We start from the raw sequence: 20347 nt of genomic DNA, 5'->3' as shown, positions 1-20347 counted from the left end.
GCCTAATAAGAAGCGTCACGTTTTTTGATTTTTTGCTATGACCATATGTTTGCCTATATCAAGCCCCACATACATGATACCAACTGGAAGTGACACATGACTATGGATAGGCATTTTGCCAAAAGTAATAATAGTGAAAAGGTCAGTGTTGCAACAAGTGATTTCGGTGCGCTTGGGAAACGTCCTACCCTCTCGAGACGTCTTACCGTAGGATGATCTGACAGTCGTGTGTGCCAAAACACATTTTGAAGTAGTGAAAGAGTCAAATACACTGAAAAAAAATCACAAATATATTGAGTAATCACCGCTTTAACTGAATCTATCACCACTGTGAGGTTTTAAAGCTAAGCTAAATGGCCTACTCGTCTCAGTCAGGAATGTACGAACACTGAATCCTTCTACGCAGCAAACAGATGCACTCTAAGGTATACTCGAATCACAAAACATGCAAAATGCTACAAACGCGAACCCGCCCAGGAATAAACCAGGGGACACAGAAGGCTAGCTGGCTGCCAATAAAATTCAACGAAAAACGTGAGGCTGGCCCAGCAAAAAACATGAAGTGAGCAGCCAGGCTAACCCTAAACTAACAACGAAAAGCAGCTACGGTGACAAACGCAAACCTGGCCAGGACTAAAGAAATGGAGATGGTAGGCTAGTCGGCTTCTAACGGGGGCTAACCGGGAGGAAACCAAGGTGGAGGCCTACGGCAGCCCTGGAGCTAGCAGGGAGTTAAGCGTACAATATATAGCAACCACTAGACACGCGGTGAAAAACACACTACGTGACAGGTACACCATCTCCACGCAGCTTTTGGAGGTTTAAGCATACAACTTCAACAAAACTGTCTCAGCGGCAGGGTATGCAAATTTTCATTTTTTTCCAAGCAGAAATGAACGGTAGGCTGTTCACTTCAATCGGCGCCTGTTTCAGAGCTGCCTTATGCATGCCTATCAACCTGTATGGTTTTGCCGTACAAAGTACGTTTTTAATGCTTTTTAAGACGTGTACGACGTACACGGAAATCTGTACGGAAAAACGCAAATTTGTCAATGATGGGTACCATCCGGTATACACGGACTATCACGAAACGGCAAATCAATCAAGTCAAAGGAGTTCGCCGCAGAAGCCTCTATCTCGGTATGTTTTTTTTCGTTGCAAACGAAGCGAGCGGTTTGATGCTACTGTGCGCATGCATCTGCCGCCTGGGTATTTCCCATCATGCATCATTCCGAAAAAAAATATATCTATGGTGTACGATTATTTTGTATTTTGTACGGGAAAATATGACAGTTTGTTCGGGCATGAAGCTGTGGAGGTTGACAGGTATGCTTACATTATGTTTCAATTCGATTCACCATGTTGAAAGTCATGTGTTCTTGGGCGCCTCAAATATTTTGCAACATATCTATATAATGGTGAGAAAGAACACAACATGTTCAGTACCTGATTAAAAAACTATTTTGGGTCTTCTTGAGTTCATTTGAGGATTTCAAGCTGCTTGAGGTGGTGTTCATCTTCCAGAACTATCCCCTATAGTGAACTGCATTATTCAAACACAACCTAACTAGCCTTCTCACCAGAACAACCAAACTGTGCTTGCATCCCATCCATCCATCCATTATTTGCACCGCTTATCTTCAGTAGGGTCGCAGGGGTGCTGGAGCCAAGCCCAGCCATCTTCGGGCAGTGGGCAGGGGACACCCTGAACCCGTTGCCAGCCAGTCGCAGGGCACACAGAGACAGACAACTCACTCGCTCATTCACACCTAGGGACAATTTGGACAGGCGAATTACCCTGGCATGCATGTTTTTGGAATGTGGGAGGAAAGCGGAGTGCCCGGAGGAAACTCACGCAAGCACTGGAGAACATGCAAACTCCACACAGGAGGTTCGATCTCATGACCTCAGAACTGTGCGACACACGCGATAATCACTGCGCCGCCATGCTGACCATGTTTACAGACCATATAAAATCAATTGGTGCAGAACCAGTCTTTGAGAGGTTTAAATGTCACCCCAGTTTCGAGTAGCCTTGTCAAAAGTCTTATTAATAACTCGAGTTCAGGCAACTGTTGTTCTGCTCTATAACCCCTTTAACCTGCAAATTCCACACAGGAAGATTTGATCCCATGACCTCCAAGTTTTGTTTACTTTGCAATCAAGTCGTGTAACTTCAATGATAGTGATAAAATTGCACATTAGTATTATTCAATAGTTTTGTTTTAAGGAATAATGCCGAAACCATTTTATTTTTTTCGGGTTTTTTTTCTATTTTTTTCCAAATATTTTGCTCTATTGACTACACCATTCTATGGCGGTTGCAGTCACCAGAAGACAGCACTACTGTTAAAGAATCTTTATCTTTAACTGTCAAAAGAATCTATAATGGGTCTATGTCTATTCTTGTCGAACCTGTAGAGCCAGGTTGCGTATATGTAATTGCAAATGTTCCAACAACATTTGGTAAAAACGTACTAGAACAAAATACAGTAGATCCAGATGTAAAGTAGCATGTTTTTTCTATAAGAAGCTCAAACATAGTTTATTTTTACCTAATGTACATAATGGTTTAATGGACATTCCGCTCTTGCAGCAACAATGTAACAATAAAAAGAAAACATTTATAAGTACAAAGCAATGGCAAATGGCAAGTTATTCTCAGTTTTCTGGCTATCCGTTTTTATGATAAAACAAAATGAGTACCTCAATAAGTTTATGGTTAGGACTTAGGATATAATTCCCCCAGCAGTAAAACAAAACATGGTAAAATTAAGTACCTGGGCATAATACATTTTATTTATTATTATGCGGCTGATAAACTTTCAGGTTCTTCATTTAGCTGAGTGAGATTTTGCACAGGGATCTGCATATTTGGCACACCCCAGTGAGCTCCCAGTGCAGTAATACCATTTCCATTAAATCGACCGCTGAGAAGTCTCAGCTCGGCTCCCAGGTAGGTTGGATAAAAGTTAAAGGAGGTCTGCAAGAAAACATCAGGCGTCACCATAAGTTTACTCTCATGTAGGGCTGCAACAATGAATTGATTAGAAGCGTTGGCGATGCAGTTAATCATCGATTTTTTTGTTGTTGCGTGATTTATGCGCCACTCAGCACGTTCATTCATCACAAATAAGAGTGTTTTGAAATTCATTGTGACTTTTGAAAAGATTCTTGCAGAGGGTGACTCGAGACCACATTTTGCTGTGCAACGTGCGCTTGTCCCGGCGACGAACTTGTAGCACTTTGGTCCGGCTGAGGGCTCCTCTGGACCATTTTTATTAAAGAAAAAGTGTCTTGCGGGTGCAAAGCATACATTTTTATGTATTTGTGTTTTATTTTAGCTATTTGACAATCAGTTTTTTATTGTTTTATATTAAAGAATATTCTGTTATTTGGTGCACTATTTTTTGATCTGTCCAATTATTCAATGTTTGAAATTACAAATCCGATCCATCGAATAATCGATAGATTATTCAAATAATCATTGGTTGCAGCCCTACTCTCATGGATTAAATATTGTTTTGATGTATTGTGATGAAACTCACCTGTGCTGGCTGGCCAGTAAAGAAAATGCGACCTTTACTAGTCACAAAAATCAGCTGAAAGATGAAGTTGACAGGTACATATTTCCCAGATATCTGAAAAATTATATAAAGAGCATTTAAAATGTGAACTGTTATGTTTGACTTGGAATCTACCGCATTTTGAACCAGTAATGTGAAACCATTGAGAATGATAAACAGTAAAATCTCAAACCTGAACAATGGATTCGCCAGTGTGCAAACGTATTTCATGTTCAATGCCGATTACTCGGCCAACCACGTTGGTCCAAACATAGTCATAGCGCAGCTGAATTCTGCAACAAAACAAACAGAAATGAGGTATTAATCGAGTCCTCAGTGTGGGGACTGTTACAAAGGAATCTGTTCCTAGAATATAATTACTTTTCTCAGTAATGAGTGTGTCACCGGTCTCCCCTCTCTTTCGCTCTCGCTTGTTCTTACCTCATACGATCACTCACTTCATGGTTTTAATTTCCACCCCACACCTGGTGTCACTTGTCGTGATTACCCTCCAATCACACCTTTCCCTCTTAATTATTTAAACACTTTTTTCTCAGCTCTGTGCTAGTTCATTGCTTAACTTACCACGTCCTAAGCCTTATACCCAGACATGGGGACTTGAGACTTAGTGACTTGGACTCGAGTCGACTCGAGTCGCTGTTTTTATGACTTGTGACTTGACTTGGACTTGGCAATCTAAGACTCGGGACTTGACTTGTGACTTGACTTGCCCAAGAAAAAAATACTTGGGACTTACTTGGGACTTGAAGGTGAAGACTTGAGACTTACTTGAGACTTGCACATGTGTGACTTGGTCCCATGTCTGCTTATACCAGTGTACTAAACCCTTGCCTGCCCTTCTGGATCACAAGTATTGCCTGCTGAAGTTTTGGACTGCCACTGTTTCTGTCAGCTGGATTACTGACTCCTTGCCTGCCTCTGGGACCACGACTGTTGCTTCTTGTGTTGTAGATACTGTTGCCTCGATACCTCATTATCTGTGTATCAAACCCTTTTCAAGATAAAGAATTGTGCAGTGGTATGTTTTTGCATGACATAGAACTGTAACGTTATCAATACTGTTTTGTAATTCTGCTGGCGTTACTACTTGGTGCTTTACTACATTACTCCGGTACTCTATTAATTAAATCATGATTAATAGTGTCTTCTGAGTGTGAAGTCGCTTGCTTCACTTACGTTGCTACATACATCTTTCAATCCCCTGGGATGTGTTTTTATTTAACTACAAAATACAAGTAAATACAGTCTGTTGCACCATCTCAAGCAATGGGTTTGACAGCACAGAATTTTTCCTAATGTAGATATTCCCCCAACCGCATACATTCGCATCTGAGCCGAATTGACAACTACGGAATAAAATACTTAAATCAGTGAGTCTACTTATATGCACATATTTGGTTGTGTGTCACCAGTAGCCAATGGTATGCAGCGCGTGGCGTGGGGGCGTTGCTTATAACGGAACAACAGACCAACGCAAAAACAATGAGGCAAACGTGGGCAGAGTATTTACGGTAAGTATGAGGACGCTGGATTTCTTCCAACTGATATTCTGATAGTATATATGCGCATATTTGGTTGTGTGTAGTGAATGGGAGGCATTTTGTGGAAAGGGGCACGGCTTATACAGGAGAAACCAAATCAATTGGGGCAAACATGAGCACAGAATTGATGGGAAAAGTCTGCTGTATTTGGGGCGGCAGTAGCTCAGGAGGTAGAGCGCTCGACTTGGGATCAAGGGATCCCAGTTCATATCCCGGCTTGTCCGTGTTACATGTCGAAGTGTCCTTGGGTAAGACACTGAATCCCTAATACTCCCAATAAGCAGGTTAGCGTCTTACATGGCTGCAATACAAGGCAGCTATTGGGAAATGTGAAGCACACTGTAAAGCGCTTTGGGAAGTCATTGACTTGAAAAGCGCTATATAAATGCAGATCATTTCATTTCAATTTTGGTCTTTTTGTTTGTTAAATTATTTTTGCCACACACCAAATCTGGAGAAAAAATCCAAACGTTTTGGACAGTAGCCAGAAACAGAGAAGGAGATCTTGAAGTGGTTCAAAGTCCAAAGACAAAAAGGACATGGAGTGTCTTGGCTAAGAATCCGTTTGCAAGCACTAAAAACTGCACATGCCAAGAAATATGAAGGCTTTACTGCTCAAACAGTTTGGTGTACACATTTTCTTCTATCTCATAATTTGGCTGTTTTAGAGCAGTTTTAGGGTGTCTGTTATTTTGCATCAAGTAATCTGTAACTAGATATTTTCTTTCAGAGTAACATGCTACCTTTTTGTCTCAGAATTAAGTAACAAGTAACTGTAGTTTATTGTTGTTGATTTTCCTGTAATGTGCCCAACACTGTGCATAACTGCATGAAACTTAAAACTAGCAGAGCAATTAAAAGAAAAGGGACTAACCCAACGATGTAAGCGTTGTTTAGCTCCCAAACTCTAATCGCTGTGATTCTGCCCATTCCTTCGGTCACAAATGAATCACCTCCACCATTTCCAACTGGTGGAGAGAAGGAGTAAAGGTCTGGAACAGCTGCAGAAAGACAAAAAAAAGCTGTTTAACTACTGTTGATTATTGCAAACTCACAAGTACAAGCCATTCACATCAATATGATATTACAGTGACTAGTGACATTGTACAGTCACGTACAGACGCTCCCCTATTTACAACCATTCGATTTACGCAAAACGGTAGATACGCACATTTTTTTTCGAGATGTCGAAAAATATCCTGACATTGCTCTAAGTTAGATTTTGTATTGTAGCCACCTTTTTCTGAGTACAGGACATTACTGTAGTGCTTCTTTCTGCCCCTACCGGCGTGTGGCTCTGTAAGAGCTCACCCAGCATCCACCCCGAAGAAGAAATCTGGCTTCACCTTCCTAGTTCTATATAATCTATACGTACCTCCAGCACGCCAAGAACTTTGATGTTTTTGTTGTTCAATATCTTGTGCATGCATTCAATATGTTTGGTGTAAAGTGTAAAGAATAGGCGAGCCGTTTCTTTTAAAATGAAAGTGGAATAAGAAAGCTTGATGCGATTGAGAAAATGGCGGGAATGCTTTTTTTCAGCCACTTTTTACCACAGAGGAGGACCTCTGGAAGCGCATTTCCCAAAAGTCAGCTAAACTCAACTTTAATTTATCTTTATAGAGCATAATATTTTATGAAATTTTATTTTTTTAGTACAAAACAATACAGGTTACTTATACAAACCTTCAACATACAAAATATTGCACTTAAGTAACTTACGAACAAATTCTAAAGTCCGGCGGGCCACCGTTAAGGGGTTAAGGTACAGTATAGTATTAAACCTTTTTCTGGTTACTGTCTTTCTTTGTAAATATCTCATGTTGCAATGTGGGCAGACGCAGCTTATATTCAGGCTAGGCTTATGTACAGCATGTACAAAATGTTTTTCTTTTAAAAATGTACTTGGTGCGGCTTATAATCAGGTGCGCTCTATTATCAGAATTTTCTGGTACATGAAGAATTAAAATTGTTTTGAATATTTTTGGTACAATTTATTTTTTTAATATTTATATTTGGTGTATTTTTCCGGAATCCCATGTGTCTCTTTTAACTTTTATATGTAAAATTTTGTAAAATTTACTTTTGTAGTCACTATTATTCTTTATTTATTTGTTGTGGCACTGAAAAGAAAGCGATTTTAATAAAGTTGCATGATAATTGATAATATACCGATTAAAGCGACAGAACAAATCTGGAGAGTCATTTGGGGGCTAAAAGATTTGGCTCTTTTTAGTGAGCCAAGCCAATAGAGAAGGTTCTCTGAAAACCAAAAGGACATGTTCAATTGTGGCCTGAGGAGATGAAGAATTGCGAGATGACATGGTGCGTTAAACCACCACTTTTAAAAGGACGATTGTGAATCCTGGTCCTGCAAACCGATTTGGCACTTTTTCCGCCGATCATGATGTGACATACAACTCTCCTGCCAGCAACACAGCGCCAAATACAACTTAAGGTCAAGGCTGGAATGTTTATGTCTATCAACAAAATACAAATGAATACAATTGCAGAGAGAACGAGACCACGTCATTTCTCCTTATTGTTATTCTGATATTCTTCCTACAGCATATATATACTCGCACTCAAGCCTTATTTATAAATAAAATACTGAAAGCGTGTGCAGAAGGTGCGACCATATCAATGGGGCAAATAAAAGCACAGAATTTGGGGTTAAAAAAGTGATGAATTTGGGTCTTTTTATTTGTAAAATTATTTTTGCAATAAACCATGCCTGGAGAAAAAACTGAAATATCTTGGACAATACCCAGAAATCAAGAAGGAAATATTCGGGTGGTTTGGAGAAAAAAGACAAAATGAATATGGAGTGTCTCAGCTGTGAGTTTGATAGCTCTCAGTATTGCACAAGCCAAGAAATATGAAGACTTCAACACTTCCGCAGGTTGGTGTCAACATTGTTTCCTATTGAGTTGATTATGTGACTTCAATGTGCCTGAATATGCTAATTTGTAACCAGAAACTGTAGTTACTTTCTCAGTAACACTCGACTTTTGGGTGTCAGTAATCAGGTGGGTAACGCAATCACTGAGTAACTAGTAACTGTAACCAATTACTTTTTCGCCTGTAACGTGTCGAACTACAGAAAAAAAAGAAAAAAAACATCTCTTGGAGAAACCTCCAACGCCTCTATTGGTGTGTCACTCGAGAATGTAACGGCTCCAATGCCAATCTTCAATATATATACTGCTGATCGTTTTATACGTGTTTTACACGTTTTAATCTATATTTTGGCATTTTTTATGGGTTCTGTGTTTTTTCAGTCTGACTTGGTTAAAAGTTTAATGCTAAATAGTTAAAAGTTTCTCTACTTAGAGCACTCAAAAGTTGTGATTTTGAATTTATATTTTGTTGTTTTGCATTCGGAAGTGAGGCGGCGCAGTGGTTAGAGCGTGTGCGGCACAGTTCTGAGGTCATAAGATCGAATCCCCGTTGTGGAGATTCCAGTGCTTGCGTGAGTTTCCTCCAAGCACTCCGCTTTCCTCCCACATTCCAAAAACATGCATGCCAGGGTAATTGGCCGGTCCGAATTGTCCCTAGGTGTGAATGAGCGAGCAAATTGTCTGTCCCTGTGTGCCCTGCGACTGGCTGGCAACCAGTTCAGGGTGTCCCCTGCCCACTGCCCGAAGATAGCTCGGATGGGCTCCAGCACCCACGCGACTCTACAGAGGATTAACACTTCAGATAATGGATGGATGTTTTGCATTTGTTTCAAGGATTTTTTGTTGTATTTTTTCATTAAATTTGTTGAGTGTTTAAAAAGCTATTTTATTTTTTTGTATTTTATCATTTAGTTTTTGTAGAGCTAATTGATAGAATTCTGGCCCTTTTTCAAAAACTGTCTCTTTCAGCTCAGCTCACTAAAAAGAGTCATTTCAGCTCACTAGAGCAGTGTTTTTCAACTTTTTTTTGAGCCAGTGCACGTTTTTTTTGGAAAAATTTTGCGGCACACCACTAAAGAACATTTTTGTAAAATGACACTGAACAGTATGTTTGATTAGAATATAGATTACAATACCCCCAGTTTTCACAGCACAGACACTTGACAATGACATAATATTTGCAGAAAATGATTCATAAATGTTTTACAAAAATTTAAATTATGAAAAGTGACATTGGATAATTTCTCACGACACACCCAACGATCTCTCACGGCACACTAGTGTGCCACGGCACTGTGGTTGAAAATCACTGCCCTAGAGGGCTATTCAGATTTTTTTGGGATGCTTTGATAGATTTATTAGCAATTATTATATAACATTATATGTGAAATTCCTTTAATTAATTGAAGTAAACTATTTTACTCCTTAATTATATTAAGATTTATCTTTTTTTAATTTACAGGGAACTAATTTAAACTTTTTTTCACCAAGCAACATTAAAGTAAAAATACATACAAGAATAAACTTTAAACAAGTTAGGTAGAGAAAAAAAAACAATTGTGAAACACGAAAAATATGAGTTAAAATATTTATAGATCTAGAAAAATCAATGAGAAAATACAAAACATTTTTTAAAACTTTTTCTGTACTTAATGAAATTAAAGTGAAGAACACAGAATCTCTGGGTAAAAAAAATGCATATTTAACCAATGACAAAAGAAAAGAAAAGTGTCTCGAAGGTAAACAGCTCTTAAATGGTGGGGAGCCCCATCCCATTGTTCACTTCATAGAGTCGGATTATTAAGCTGTTACGTTTGTGAAAGACACAGAAATTGTAGATCGGACAAAAAAAAATACATTTAGATTTTCTCTTCTTCAGAAAATTGTGTCTCGCTTCAAACTTCGTGTACATCAAAATGATAAAGATGTATCTTTGATTTTCATAGTTGTTTGTTGTTGTTGAACTTGAAGGAAAATATTTACAATTTGCATTGTGTTGTGTCGTGTGTTTTTCAGGGTTTCTGTGTTGCTTAATTTGAAAGTTACTTAGTATAAAAACATCTAAAAGTTTAAGTTGGTTAAAAGTTCACTGTATAATAAAGACTATGACACAGCAGCATTATTCTTTTAAAAAATAAATAAATACGAATTCATTTTGGGTTTAATCTTGCTTTCGCATTAGCAAAACTTAATATGAAACCTAAAAATCTGAAAAGCCGTTTTGATGAGCAGAGCTGAAAGAGACGGTTTTCGAAAAAGAGCCAGAATTCCTGTTGCTATTTAACATCGCAACTCCTTTAGTGAGCCAAGCCGAATCTCTAAAAAGAGCCGAAAATCCCATCACCCAAAGCCTCAACGCTCACGATCGCAAATTGAAATGGCAGACAAAAAAAAACACTGTCACAATTGTGATAAGCTCTGTTACAAGTTTTCTGAAAGTTGTATTTAACAAATATAGCTCAAAACACCCACAAAAACATTTGCCCTGTTTAGCACCTTGAGGAATCCTTCCAAAATAATGGAATATATTTGACGAAAACATGAAAAAACATTTCGAGGATTACACCTATTATCTGAACTTTGCTTTCTGATTTTTATTTTACCCTCAATTCAAATATTTTTTAATTGGTTGATTTTCATTGATTGAAAATTACAATTAAGCAATTTGAATACAACAGACACCAACAATTATGTCCAAACATTTCCTTGTACAAAAAAAGTGCTCTTACGTTGTGCCAGGGAGGTTACACTGATCAGTGAAACCAACAGGTACAAGTGCAACATCCTGGTAGTTTCCGTGCGTCAGCCCTAAAATAAAAATTAAACATTTTTCGTAAAAAGTACATTACACGCAACTCAAAACTGTTGGAATCAAGTCATTTGTTTTAATACTAAGCAACACACATTACAGTTTGTGATGTTATTCTAAGCATCCAGAATTATATTCCAAAGAAAAAAAACGCACCTGTTTTGTTGAAGAAGAATGCCTCGGATTGAACAAAGGTAAACGAAAAGCGCTTTATACAGTGGGAAGTCCCTCCCCCTTGTCAATCACACATACAGACACACTCTCATAAGCCATAGTCTACTTATCCCATCTCATTGACAGCTGAAGAAATGTTTTCATTTAAGGAATGTTTGACTCTAAAACTCCAATAATTCCTGGAGAAAACAAAACAAAATACTTTGAATACTGCATCCCTCGTACTCATGAAATTATATGACCTCAGTTATTGATATCATTTTATTATTGCTGTATTCCATGTGAAGTGACTTGGCCGTTGCCCAAAAATATCAAGTCAACTCACTAATAATAAACATATACTGAGATAAGTTGAAGCTCCATGTGGCCTAGAATACTTCAAATTCATTGACAAATTGGCAAAATTCCTTGATATGTTGAATCAAATTAAGCAGAGACAATAAAAAAGGATCGCAATTACTCTCTAACATCCTGGAAACATGTGAGGTCACAGGAAAGTATTTACCCTGTGACAAATAAAGGAATTCTACTCGAGCTTCAGTTTTACCTGGTTCTACTGGAATAACCATCATGAAGTGTGTGCGTGATTCCCCACACCCAATTCTTTCACCTAAGTATACTTCCTGCTTGCATTCTATACAATAGTCAGACGGTAGGCGACTATGTAGGTAATTGATGTATATATAAAAGGAAGGTTAGTTGTTTAATACGTAGATACATCAACAAACTGATTTTTTTTTTATTTACACAGAAAATATCCTGGATGTGAGGCACCCTGGGTTATTTTGATTTCAGTGTTCATTTTACCTCTGAAAAGTGATGGGTCCCGGGGACTGGCATTCTCAAATATCTATGGGTCCCAACAGAGATCTATGGGTCCCCAAAATTTAGTGTTATCGAGGTTGAAAGTGTAAATCAGCGACAAATATATAATATAAATGTATATATTCATTCAGTTTTAATCATCACAGTTTATTGGTAATACAAATCAGTTATCACTTCAGGATTTTTCAGTTCACAATAATATTGTTCATTATACAAAATAATATTGCTGAAATGTTAGTCTCTATATCCATGCAGTTTTAATCATTACAGTTGATTGGTAATACAAAGCAGTTATCACTTCAGATTTTTCAGTTCACAATAATATTGTTCATTATACAAAATAATATTGCTGAAATGTTAGTCTATATATTCATGCAGTTTTAATCATTACAGTTGATTGGTAATACAAAGCAAGTTATCATTTCAGATTTTTCAGTTCACCTGGTCTTCGTGGTTTGCTGTCCCGCCACTGTTGTAATGCCTTCTCAAGGTCCAATCCATTATCATCATCCTCCTCATAGCGTAACCGGAAATATAATTTAGTCCATTTTGGCAGAAAAGTCCTTTTCTTACTAGTATTCTTTTGTTTATTTTCTTTCGTCGAATCGTTCGCTTCAACTCACGTGTTTTCTTTGTGTCCGTGATCTTCCGACGAATTTCTCCATCGTTTTTTCGTGCCGGATTTATTGCTGTTGTTATCACTTTCTGCATTATGTTTCGAATTATTCCCTACACAGAAAAAATGTTGTGTTGATTTTCACCTTCACTCGACAACAACCACCACAACAATGACGTAATCTCGAAGCAACGGGATCTCGTTTGCTGAGATCGGCGTGCAGACGAAAACTCGGACCGCAAGACCAAAACAACAATGGCGGATCTGCCTGACGAGAAGTTTGGAGTTCGGTAAATCTTTGTTAAAAAAAAAAGTAATCGGGTAATAATGACAATTTTGTGTCAAAAAAGTTGCGTCCCGGCGACGCACGTTGATTTGACACGATGCGTCCCCAGCAAAAATGATGCGTCTAGGACGCAGGGACGTGGGCAAATGAGAACACTGTGATTTATTTAGAAACAAGGATCAACAATAACCACAACATTCTAGACATATTGCAATTTGACATTTATTCTCTAGTATTATTGATTTGCCTATGTATGTTTTTTTGTATCGCTGTACTTTTAAGGGACTCACGAAGAGTAAGATGAAAGGGTGTTTGGAAGGTAAAGTAGAAAGAAAAAAAAAATACTGATGTAAGTAATCCATTTGCTCAATAAAATGTGGGCCAAAACATAACAAACAGATTATTTTGAGTCCTTTAAAGGGATACTAGATACACATACTTTACACGATTAGTTTCAAAGATTTTCCGCTTTTATTGTACAATGTGAGAGTTCATTCAGTCAAAGGAGCTTGTATACTGTTGGGTTTAGAAACGAGTGGAGTGTCTTATACTCACCATTACATCAGAGAATACTTGGATTACAGCCCTGTCGACTCGGCTGGCAACCAATTGAACTGAGGTTGAGTACAGGTACACAAAGGAATCTTTGTCGGTGTTGTTAAGCATATAGAAATGGGCTGCAAGTGGAAGCAGAAAGACCTTGGCGAACTGCAAGGAGCCCAGTAAGGTAGATATGACTGATTCTTGAACCAAATGGGTTCCATAGACACTGAGGCCTGGTCTGTTAGATCAACATCTAAATTTTGTCGGCAAATTCTGGGTTTTGTCTCAAGACACAGTCTTTCAATAGATGGGAGGTAGTGATGGCTAAAATGAAGCGGGATCTTAAAGCAGTGACGAAGCGAGGCGCGGTTTTGAGCGTTGTTTGGTGATGTCAACAATAATATTTGAACTTTTGTAAAGCAACTCACCCCGTGAAGGATCAAGGCATTGATTCTCACAATCTTCCTTTGGTATGTCTTGGGCAAGTGAAGCCTGGGGCACCGCACCCTTCCCTCTCCAGGTCGTTTTTAGGGGTATCGGTTTGCTTCCCCACATGAAACAGGTTCTGTAAAAGTACTGGTTTCAATGGTTACCAGAAGCTGGAGAAGTGTCTTGAGTTGACTCAGATACAGCACCTTTATCATCGGGTCAACTTTGCTTTTCGGTGAAAAGCGCAGTCCCGCTCGGCATAGACGGGCGACGATGTGTGACAAAACTGATACTAGATCCTAAATCACTGGGGAATAATGATTTGTTTCAGAAATTTTGAGTATCAAATGGTACAATATGCCTTGCATCACTTGTGTCTTTCAGTACCAGTCAAAAAGTCTTCATTCTTATTGTTCAAAACTCAGGTTTCTGCAAGTATAGTGAATACATACAAACATCTATCGCCACCCACTTTTCTGACATTTTGTTCTGTTTTCCATGATTATGAAAATGGGCTAATTGCCCCAAGGCATCTGCTCTGCTGGAGCGTAAAGTAGCTGTTGACGCTCTACTGGAACTCGACTGACAAGCAGGATTTATTTCAAGAGGCATACAATTACTTCTTTTGTCAGTTTTAAAAAAGAACTTATGACTGACTTGGCCCAATTGCGCGCTATTAACCTCCACTAATTCAAGTTTTTTTTTGGGTTAAAAAAAGAGTTGCGAATGTCATGCTATTTTACTTTAGTAGCAGGGTTGGGGGTAATACTCAAAAACAGTAACTACTTACAGTTACTAGTTATTTAAAAAAAAAAAATAAGTTACCCCCAATTTATACCAGCTCGGTAGCCTAGATGGTAGGGCGCTCGCTCCGAAACTGGGAGGTTGTGGTTCAAGCCTCAGCCGAGTCATACCTAAGACTTACAACATTGGTACTCATTGCCTCCCTACTTGGCGCTCGCCATTAAGGGTTGGAATTGGGGGGTTTGGTCACCTAATGACTCCCAACACAGCAGTTGGGTCTAAAATGCTTGGCTGCGGCTGCATCGGCTTGCTATAGTTTAACTGTACCGGTCAGGTGTATCGACATTTCGTTCTGTGTGCATGGCTACAGAGAATGACAATAAAAGTAAATTCTATTCTATTCTATTCATTCTTAAAATGGACTCAAGTGGAGGGAAGCAGGAACTAAGGCAGGGGTGCTCATGATAAGGATGGTATTTAATAACAAAACCAGGAACGAAGTAACAAAGAAATAAGGGGTCACTAAACAAATAACATGCCCAAACAAAATCAAACCTAACAATATCCAACCCAAAAACAAAGGCCAAACCATGAAAGGAAAAGCTATGACCTGACGCAGTGTGCTGTCCAAGCAGTCGATATTATCAGGGACAAGTGTCTGGAGATTGGGTTCAGGTGTGTCTTGTTCCACACCCGGTTGGTGCCCTCTGGGGGAAGGTGATCCTTACAATTTAGTAACGAATTACCATTTACAGTGAAGAAAATAAGTCTTTGGCTGGCAAAAATAGCCACATATAAAATAAATAGAAAAAAATGTGTGCACCAACCTGTGGAAGCAGTGAAGCCTTTATTTTTTTTGGCCTCTGCAATCTTGTGAGCTTGTGAACAAACTCTTAGACGAAAGAGTTCATATCCATTTTGTCGCTCCGCTTCAAACCACTTGAAGATCTCCTCCATTACTGGGTACTGTTCACAACGTTATCATTTTTCTCCTTGCATGATTTATTGCAATCAAATAAAAAGACCAAAATTCAGCACACCTTTATTGTCAATTCATTTTTTACGTTTGCCCCTTTGCTTAAGTTGGTTTGCTGTTTCTGTATAAGCCGCGCCCTCTGTGCCACATGTTGCCCTCCATTTGCTAGTGGTGACACCCAACCAAATATGCACATATATGCTGACCCCCCGATTTGAGTGTTTTATTTAATGGTTATGAATTTGGCTTAGATGTGAGTATGTACGGTATGGAGAAACAGTGCATGAGGGGAAATTCTTCATCCTTAACTGTATTCACTTGTACATTGTATGTTTTAGGTAATATAATGCATTTCTTGACATGAATGAGCAAAGAGATTACATCCATTATGTAAGGAAAGCTTTTAATGGACCAAATATGCATTACACTTCCTTCTAAATTCATCCTTGTTTTGCATGCATGCTTTAAATAGCCTGATGGTCAGGTTTGGCATCTTCAACGAGTGATGGGAATTCTGGCTATTTTTAGAAACCCGGCTTTTTCGGCTAGGCTCCCAAATGGCTCTTTAGATTTTTTTGGGGGGGGGCACAAACTGATAAATTACTACTAATAATGGAACATTACGCACAAAAAATATTAATATTTAACTTGTTATTATCTGTATAATACCCCTAAATTGACCTCAGAAGGTAGTCCAGAAGGTAGTCACGCTAACCAGTCACCCCCCGGGCTATCTTTAAATTACATAACAGAAAGATTCATATATTTTATCCTGCATGGCTCATCATCATTAGGGTTGTGGGAGTGGTGGAGCTCATCCTAGCCAGGCAGTGGACACCCTCTCTCAATCACACCTGTGGACAATCTGTACCTGCTTATTGACCTGCCATGTATGTTTATGGAATGTGGAAAAAAACTAGAGTACTCGGAGGAAACCCACATAGGGAGAACATGCAAACTCCACACAGGGCGGCTGGTAGCTGGATTTGAACCTGGGTTCTCTGAATGTGCCGTCTAGTTAAATATGCATACATTTATAATATGTATCTCAAAACAATTTTAAAAATAAATTGTAATGATTTTAATATTTTTATGGTTTCCTCATTATGTTCTGGTTTGCGGGATGTTGGATATTTCATGACTTAAACACAGGGAAGTTTCTCGTAATTGCTTCAGGGCCCCTTAGCCAGCAGTGACCTTCTGAAGATTAATCTATTTCCTAAAATCCACATATCTTCTTGTTTCACATTAAGACAGTTGAATGTCCCAAGCCCCCTTAAAGGAGCCCTGTGAGCAAAAAGCATATCTTTATCACTTCCTGATCCTCATGCTGAAAGCAATTTACGAGAACTGTTGGCTGTCTGAAGCCAACCGGATGTCTTAATTTAGATAGGGTTTGTTCTTTGGTTTGAATGAACAATATTTAATTATATTATAACTGTAAAAATAAAATGTTTACAGTAACCAGAGTTTAAAAGCAGTGGAACATAATTAAAAGGATAATTGAACATTTAAATGATTTGAAAATAAAAAAAGATTTATACCATCTTGTTTCAATAAAGTTTTACAGTTTAAGAGTATGTGTTATTGCACTGACCTGGATTTTTTAGCCTGTATCCTTTTTGTACCCCCATAAAAGCAATATTTTTCATTGGGCTTATGGTCAACATTCATATAGCTGGCTACAATTTTCTGAACTTGCCTTTTAAAAATGAATTCTATTCATCAGGATAGTAGACTTATTGCATTCAATTTCTATTGTTTTATTGTTTACATTCTGTATACAACTACCTTGGGTGTCCTGAAATGTGTTTTAGAATGTATTATTACTATCATTATTATTATTATAATTATTATTATCTCATCTCATCTCATTAGCCATACCGCTTATCCTCATTAGGGTCGCGGGGGGGCTGGAGCCCATCCCAGCCATCTCTGGGCAGTGGGCAGGGGACACCCTGAACTGGTTGCCAGCCAATCGCAGGGCACACAGGGACAGACAACTCATTCGCTCATTCACACCTAGGGACAATTTGGACCGGCCAATTCACCTGAAATGCATGTTTTTGGAACGTGGGAGGAAACCGGAGTGCCCGGAGGAAACCCACGCAAGCACACGGAGAACATACAAACTCCGCACAGGAAGTCTTGAGCTGGATTTGAACCCACAACAGGTTCCTATGACATGAACTGTGCCGCACAAGCGCTAACCAATATATATATATATTGGACACCTTGATGCCATGAATATAACTGTACATAATAATTGAGATAATATATATAAATATAACTATTTATTACTATGTAGTATAATAATTAAGGAAAGCATATTGTAAAACAAAGCAAATTGTAAACACACTCGCAACATTAGAGGAGTTTGGCTTTGTTAATGCTCTTTCCGCATTCAACAACACTTCCCGATGAGGATGGTAGCTGCAATTTGTTTCTAGGTGAAATTTTAGCAGCTCAGACTGCAGGTGAAGTATTCCGTTGACACAGTATGTGACCATGTCTGTTTTATGGGGATTCCCCATCAAGGAAGGATTTCAATGAGAATTGCTTATGTCAGGTTGTGGGCAGGGTGATACGCTTCCATGGAATTGAATAGAATTGTCTCTATTGTTATTGACATCAACGTTGTGAAACATTGTATACAGTAAACATGAGAGTAAACATGTTTAAAATACTTTAAAGAGAAAAAATATTTAAAAAAAACTGGCAGGATAAATAGGCAAAAAATGTTTACAAAGTATTGCTTAGAGACTGGCCCAAGTTATAAATACAGTGCAATGAAAGAATAGTGCATCGTAAGAGTAGTGCAATGAAAAGTAGTACAATAACATTTAGCAGCAACAAACAAACAAAAATAAGTCACAAGATACATATTTTCACAGGTTTGCCGGCCTGTCTATGGTGTTAATTGGCCTGGGGTAGAAACTCGGAACCTGATGGTGCTTGTTTTAAGGGACCTGTTTCACCTACCAGAGAGCAATAGGTCAAAGAGGTGGTGATAAGAGCCTTTGTAATGCTGTTTGGCTCCTCCGCTGTATTGCATGTTCTCCAGACTGGGCAGAGCACAGCCATTGATCCTCAGGGCTGTGTTTTTCTGCATGTTTTGGAGCTGCATCTCAGCTAATGCAAATTATCACCTTGTTAGCACGGCGTGTGTGTGTGGGTGGGGGAGCTTTCTAACGATCCTGGTAACCTGTAATGGAGCAGAGAAACCTGCAAAACATGCAGGATATGTGGCTCTCGAGGACCGGGTTGGCCACCCCTGGCTAATTAATAGACCCGACAGAGAGCGGCAAGCCACGCCACCCATAGTTACGGTGTCCATGTATCACACACGAAGCAAATAGAGCGGCGTCGATTCTTTAGTCGCTATTCCTGATAGCATAGCCCTAGTAGAAAAGGGTCTCAATTATTATATACAGTTATATTCATGGCATCAAGGTGTCCAAAGACACGGATAACCTTTTAAGGGTGGATGCAAAATGTTGGTGATCTATAAGGAAGTCAGAAGCCCCGTACCAAGTACACATAGAAATAGATTCAGATTTGTGGGAGATAATACTTTATAGAGGATGTAAATATAAGTGACCCAGTAGATCAAATTCATGAAAGAAGTGAGGCTATCTCCAACCGTCCGAGTCTCTGGCATGGAACGTATAGAAACTACATCACAAACCCGATACACCAGATCACTCAGTGCACACTCTATCCATCCCATAATTTACAAGTTTTACTTTAATTAAGAAATGCCACCTTGGCTTGTATTTGTTTTGGCCGTAGCTAACTAGCTATGCTAACGAGGGTGCAGTGATATGCTCAAAGAAAGTGCAAGTAAAGCGGCTGCAGTAATAGAAATAGAACGTTTATTGTAGAACAAATAACTATGTTTCGGTTCCCATCGATTCTATGCATGTTGAGTTGGTTGAGATGGTGAAGCCACTAGCATGGCATGCTTTGTGATACAAAAAGGGGCAGGGCTGCCGTCTGCCTCGCGTTCTGATTGGCTGAAAACAGCACTGTCGGATCTCTTAATTGAGACATGATGAGGGGAGAACGCAGTTGCGACAGCCCAGAGCACGTTGTGCTCACACAAAGCCTTAAGAAGTTTCCTTCTGATCATACAGCTGCGTTTAGGCCCTTAAAGTTTCTAGTCTCACTTCCATTCCAATATGTACGATAATGGCACGTCACAACATGTGCACATTTCGACAAGTAAAGGATTCAAGGGAGACACAGCTGCAGGGCCAGTCTTTTGTTCTTATTCATTGATTTTTCCTCAACCTGTTTGATTTTCTCTCTCTTTCATATGTCTTTTTTGGTCACAATCCAGAAATTCACAATTGTGCCTTTTCTGTTTCATGTTAGAAAATTAAATTTTCCTTCATTTGCACATTGCATCTTATTTGACTTCAAACTTCACTTTAGTCGTTTCAACTGATTCATGACTAATGAACCATACAACAGTAATCTGCATTTTGATACCCAATACTTCACACATGGTCGTCTCATTTTTGTATTTAATTTTCATCTGAGTATGAATTGTAGAGGTATCATAATCCTGCACTCTGGAATACTGACTGGGGGGTGAACATTTTGCAGCGCTTGTATTTTGACAGTATCCTCTATTTCCTTGCTTCTTTTGTCCAAACTGAAAAAAAAATAGCCATGTTGCTCAAAAACTACCCCCAGGCAGGTGAAAGCCAGTTTTGCAAGGCTTAACTCATGTTTGACATGGTGTCATCAAATTTTTTACGTCTTTTTTTCTGTTTCATTTTTCCTCTAGCACCAAACTGAAAAACCGTGATAGTAGGACACAGTTAGACATCTCTGTCAAAAAGAGTGCATTGCCAGGCAACGTTCAAGCTAAACTTAATCATCTGTCATAATCAGCGCACAAGAAACTCT

At 38.8% G+C, this 20347-nt stretch overlaps 1 protein-coding gene across 1 annotated transcript; it reads right to left on the bottom strand.

Annotated features, from left to right (window-relative positions):
* Nucleotides 1–2505: 2505 nt before the first annotated feature.
* Nucleotides 2506–11064, bottom strand: LOC148371933 (zymogen granule membrane protein 16-like). Its single transcript, XM_088327958.1, has 6 exons — nucleotides 10994–11064; nucleotides 10758–10836; nucleotides 6003–6129; nucleotides 3760–3859; nucleotides 3549–3641; nucleotides 2506–2983 (listed from the first exon to the last, which is right to left on the bottom strand). Exons 2-6 carry the CDS (start codon nucleotides 10810–10812, stop codon nucleotides 2807–2809), a joined length of 552 nt encoding a protein of 183 aa, XP_088184084.1. The 5' UTR covers nucleotides 10813–10836; nucleotides 10994–11064; the 3' UTR covers nucleotides 2506–2806.
* Nucleotides 11065–20347: the final 9283 nt, after the last annotated feature.

The sequence above is a fragment of the Urocampus carinirostris genome, chromosome 2, assembly GCF_059441175.1.
Source record: "Urocampus carinirostris isolate Australia breed hairy pipefish chromosome 2, RoL_Ucar_1.0, whole genome shotgun sequence".
Classification (NCBI taxonomy): Eukaryota; Metazoa; Chordata; class Actinopteri; order Syngnathiformes; family Syngnathidae; genus Urocampus; species Urocampus carinirostris.
This window is presented reverse-complemented; position numbering and strand designations above follow the sequence as displayed.

Coding starts and splice junctions, on each gene's coding strand:
- LOC148371933 (XM_088327958.1), bottom strand. CDS start 10,812: ATGTTGCACTTGTACCTGTTGGTTTCACTGATCAGTGTAACCTCCCTG. Junction 6,130..10,757: donor TGTAACCTCCCTGGCACAAC/GTAAGAGCACTT, acceptor GTCTTTCTGCAG/CTGTTCCAGACCTTTACTCC. Junction 2,984..3,548: donor TTACTGGCCAGCCAGCACAG/GTGAGTTTCATC, acceptor GTTTTCTTGCAG/ACCTCCTTTAACTTTTATCC.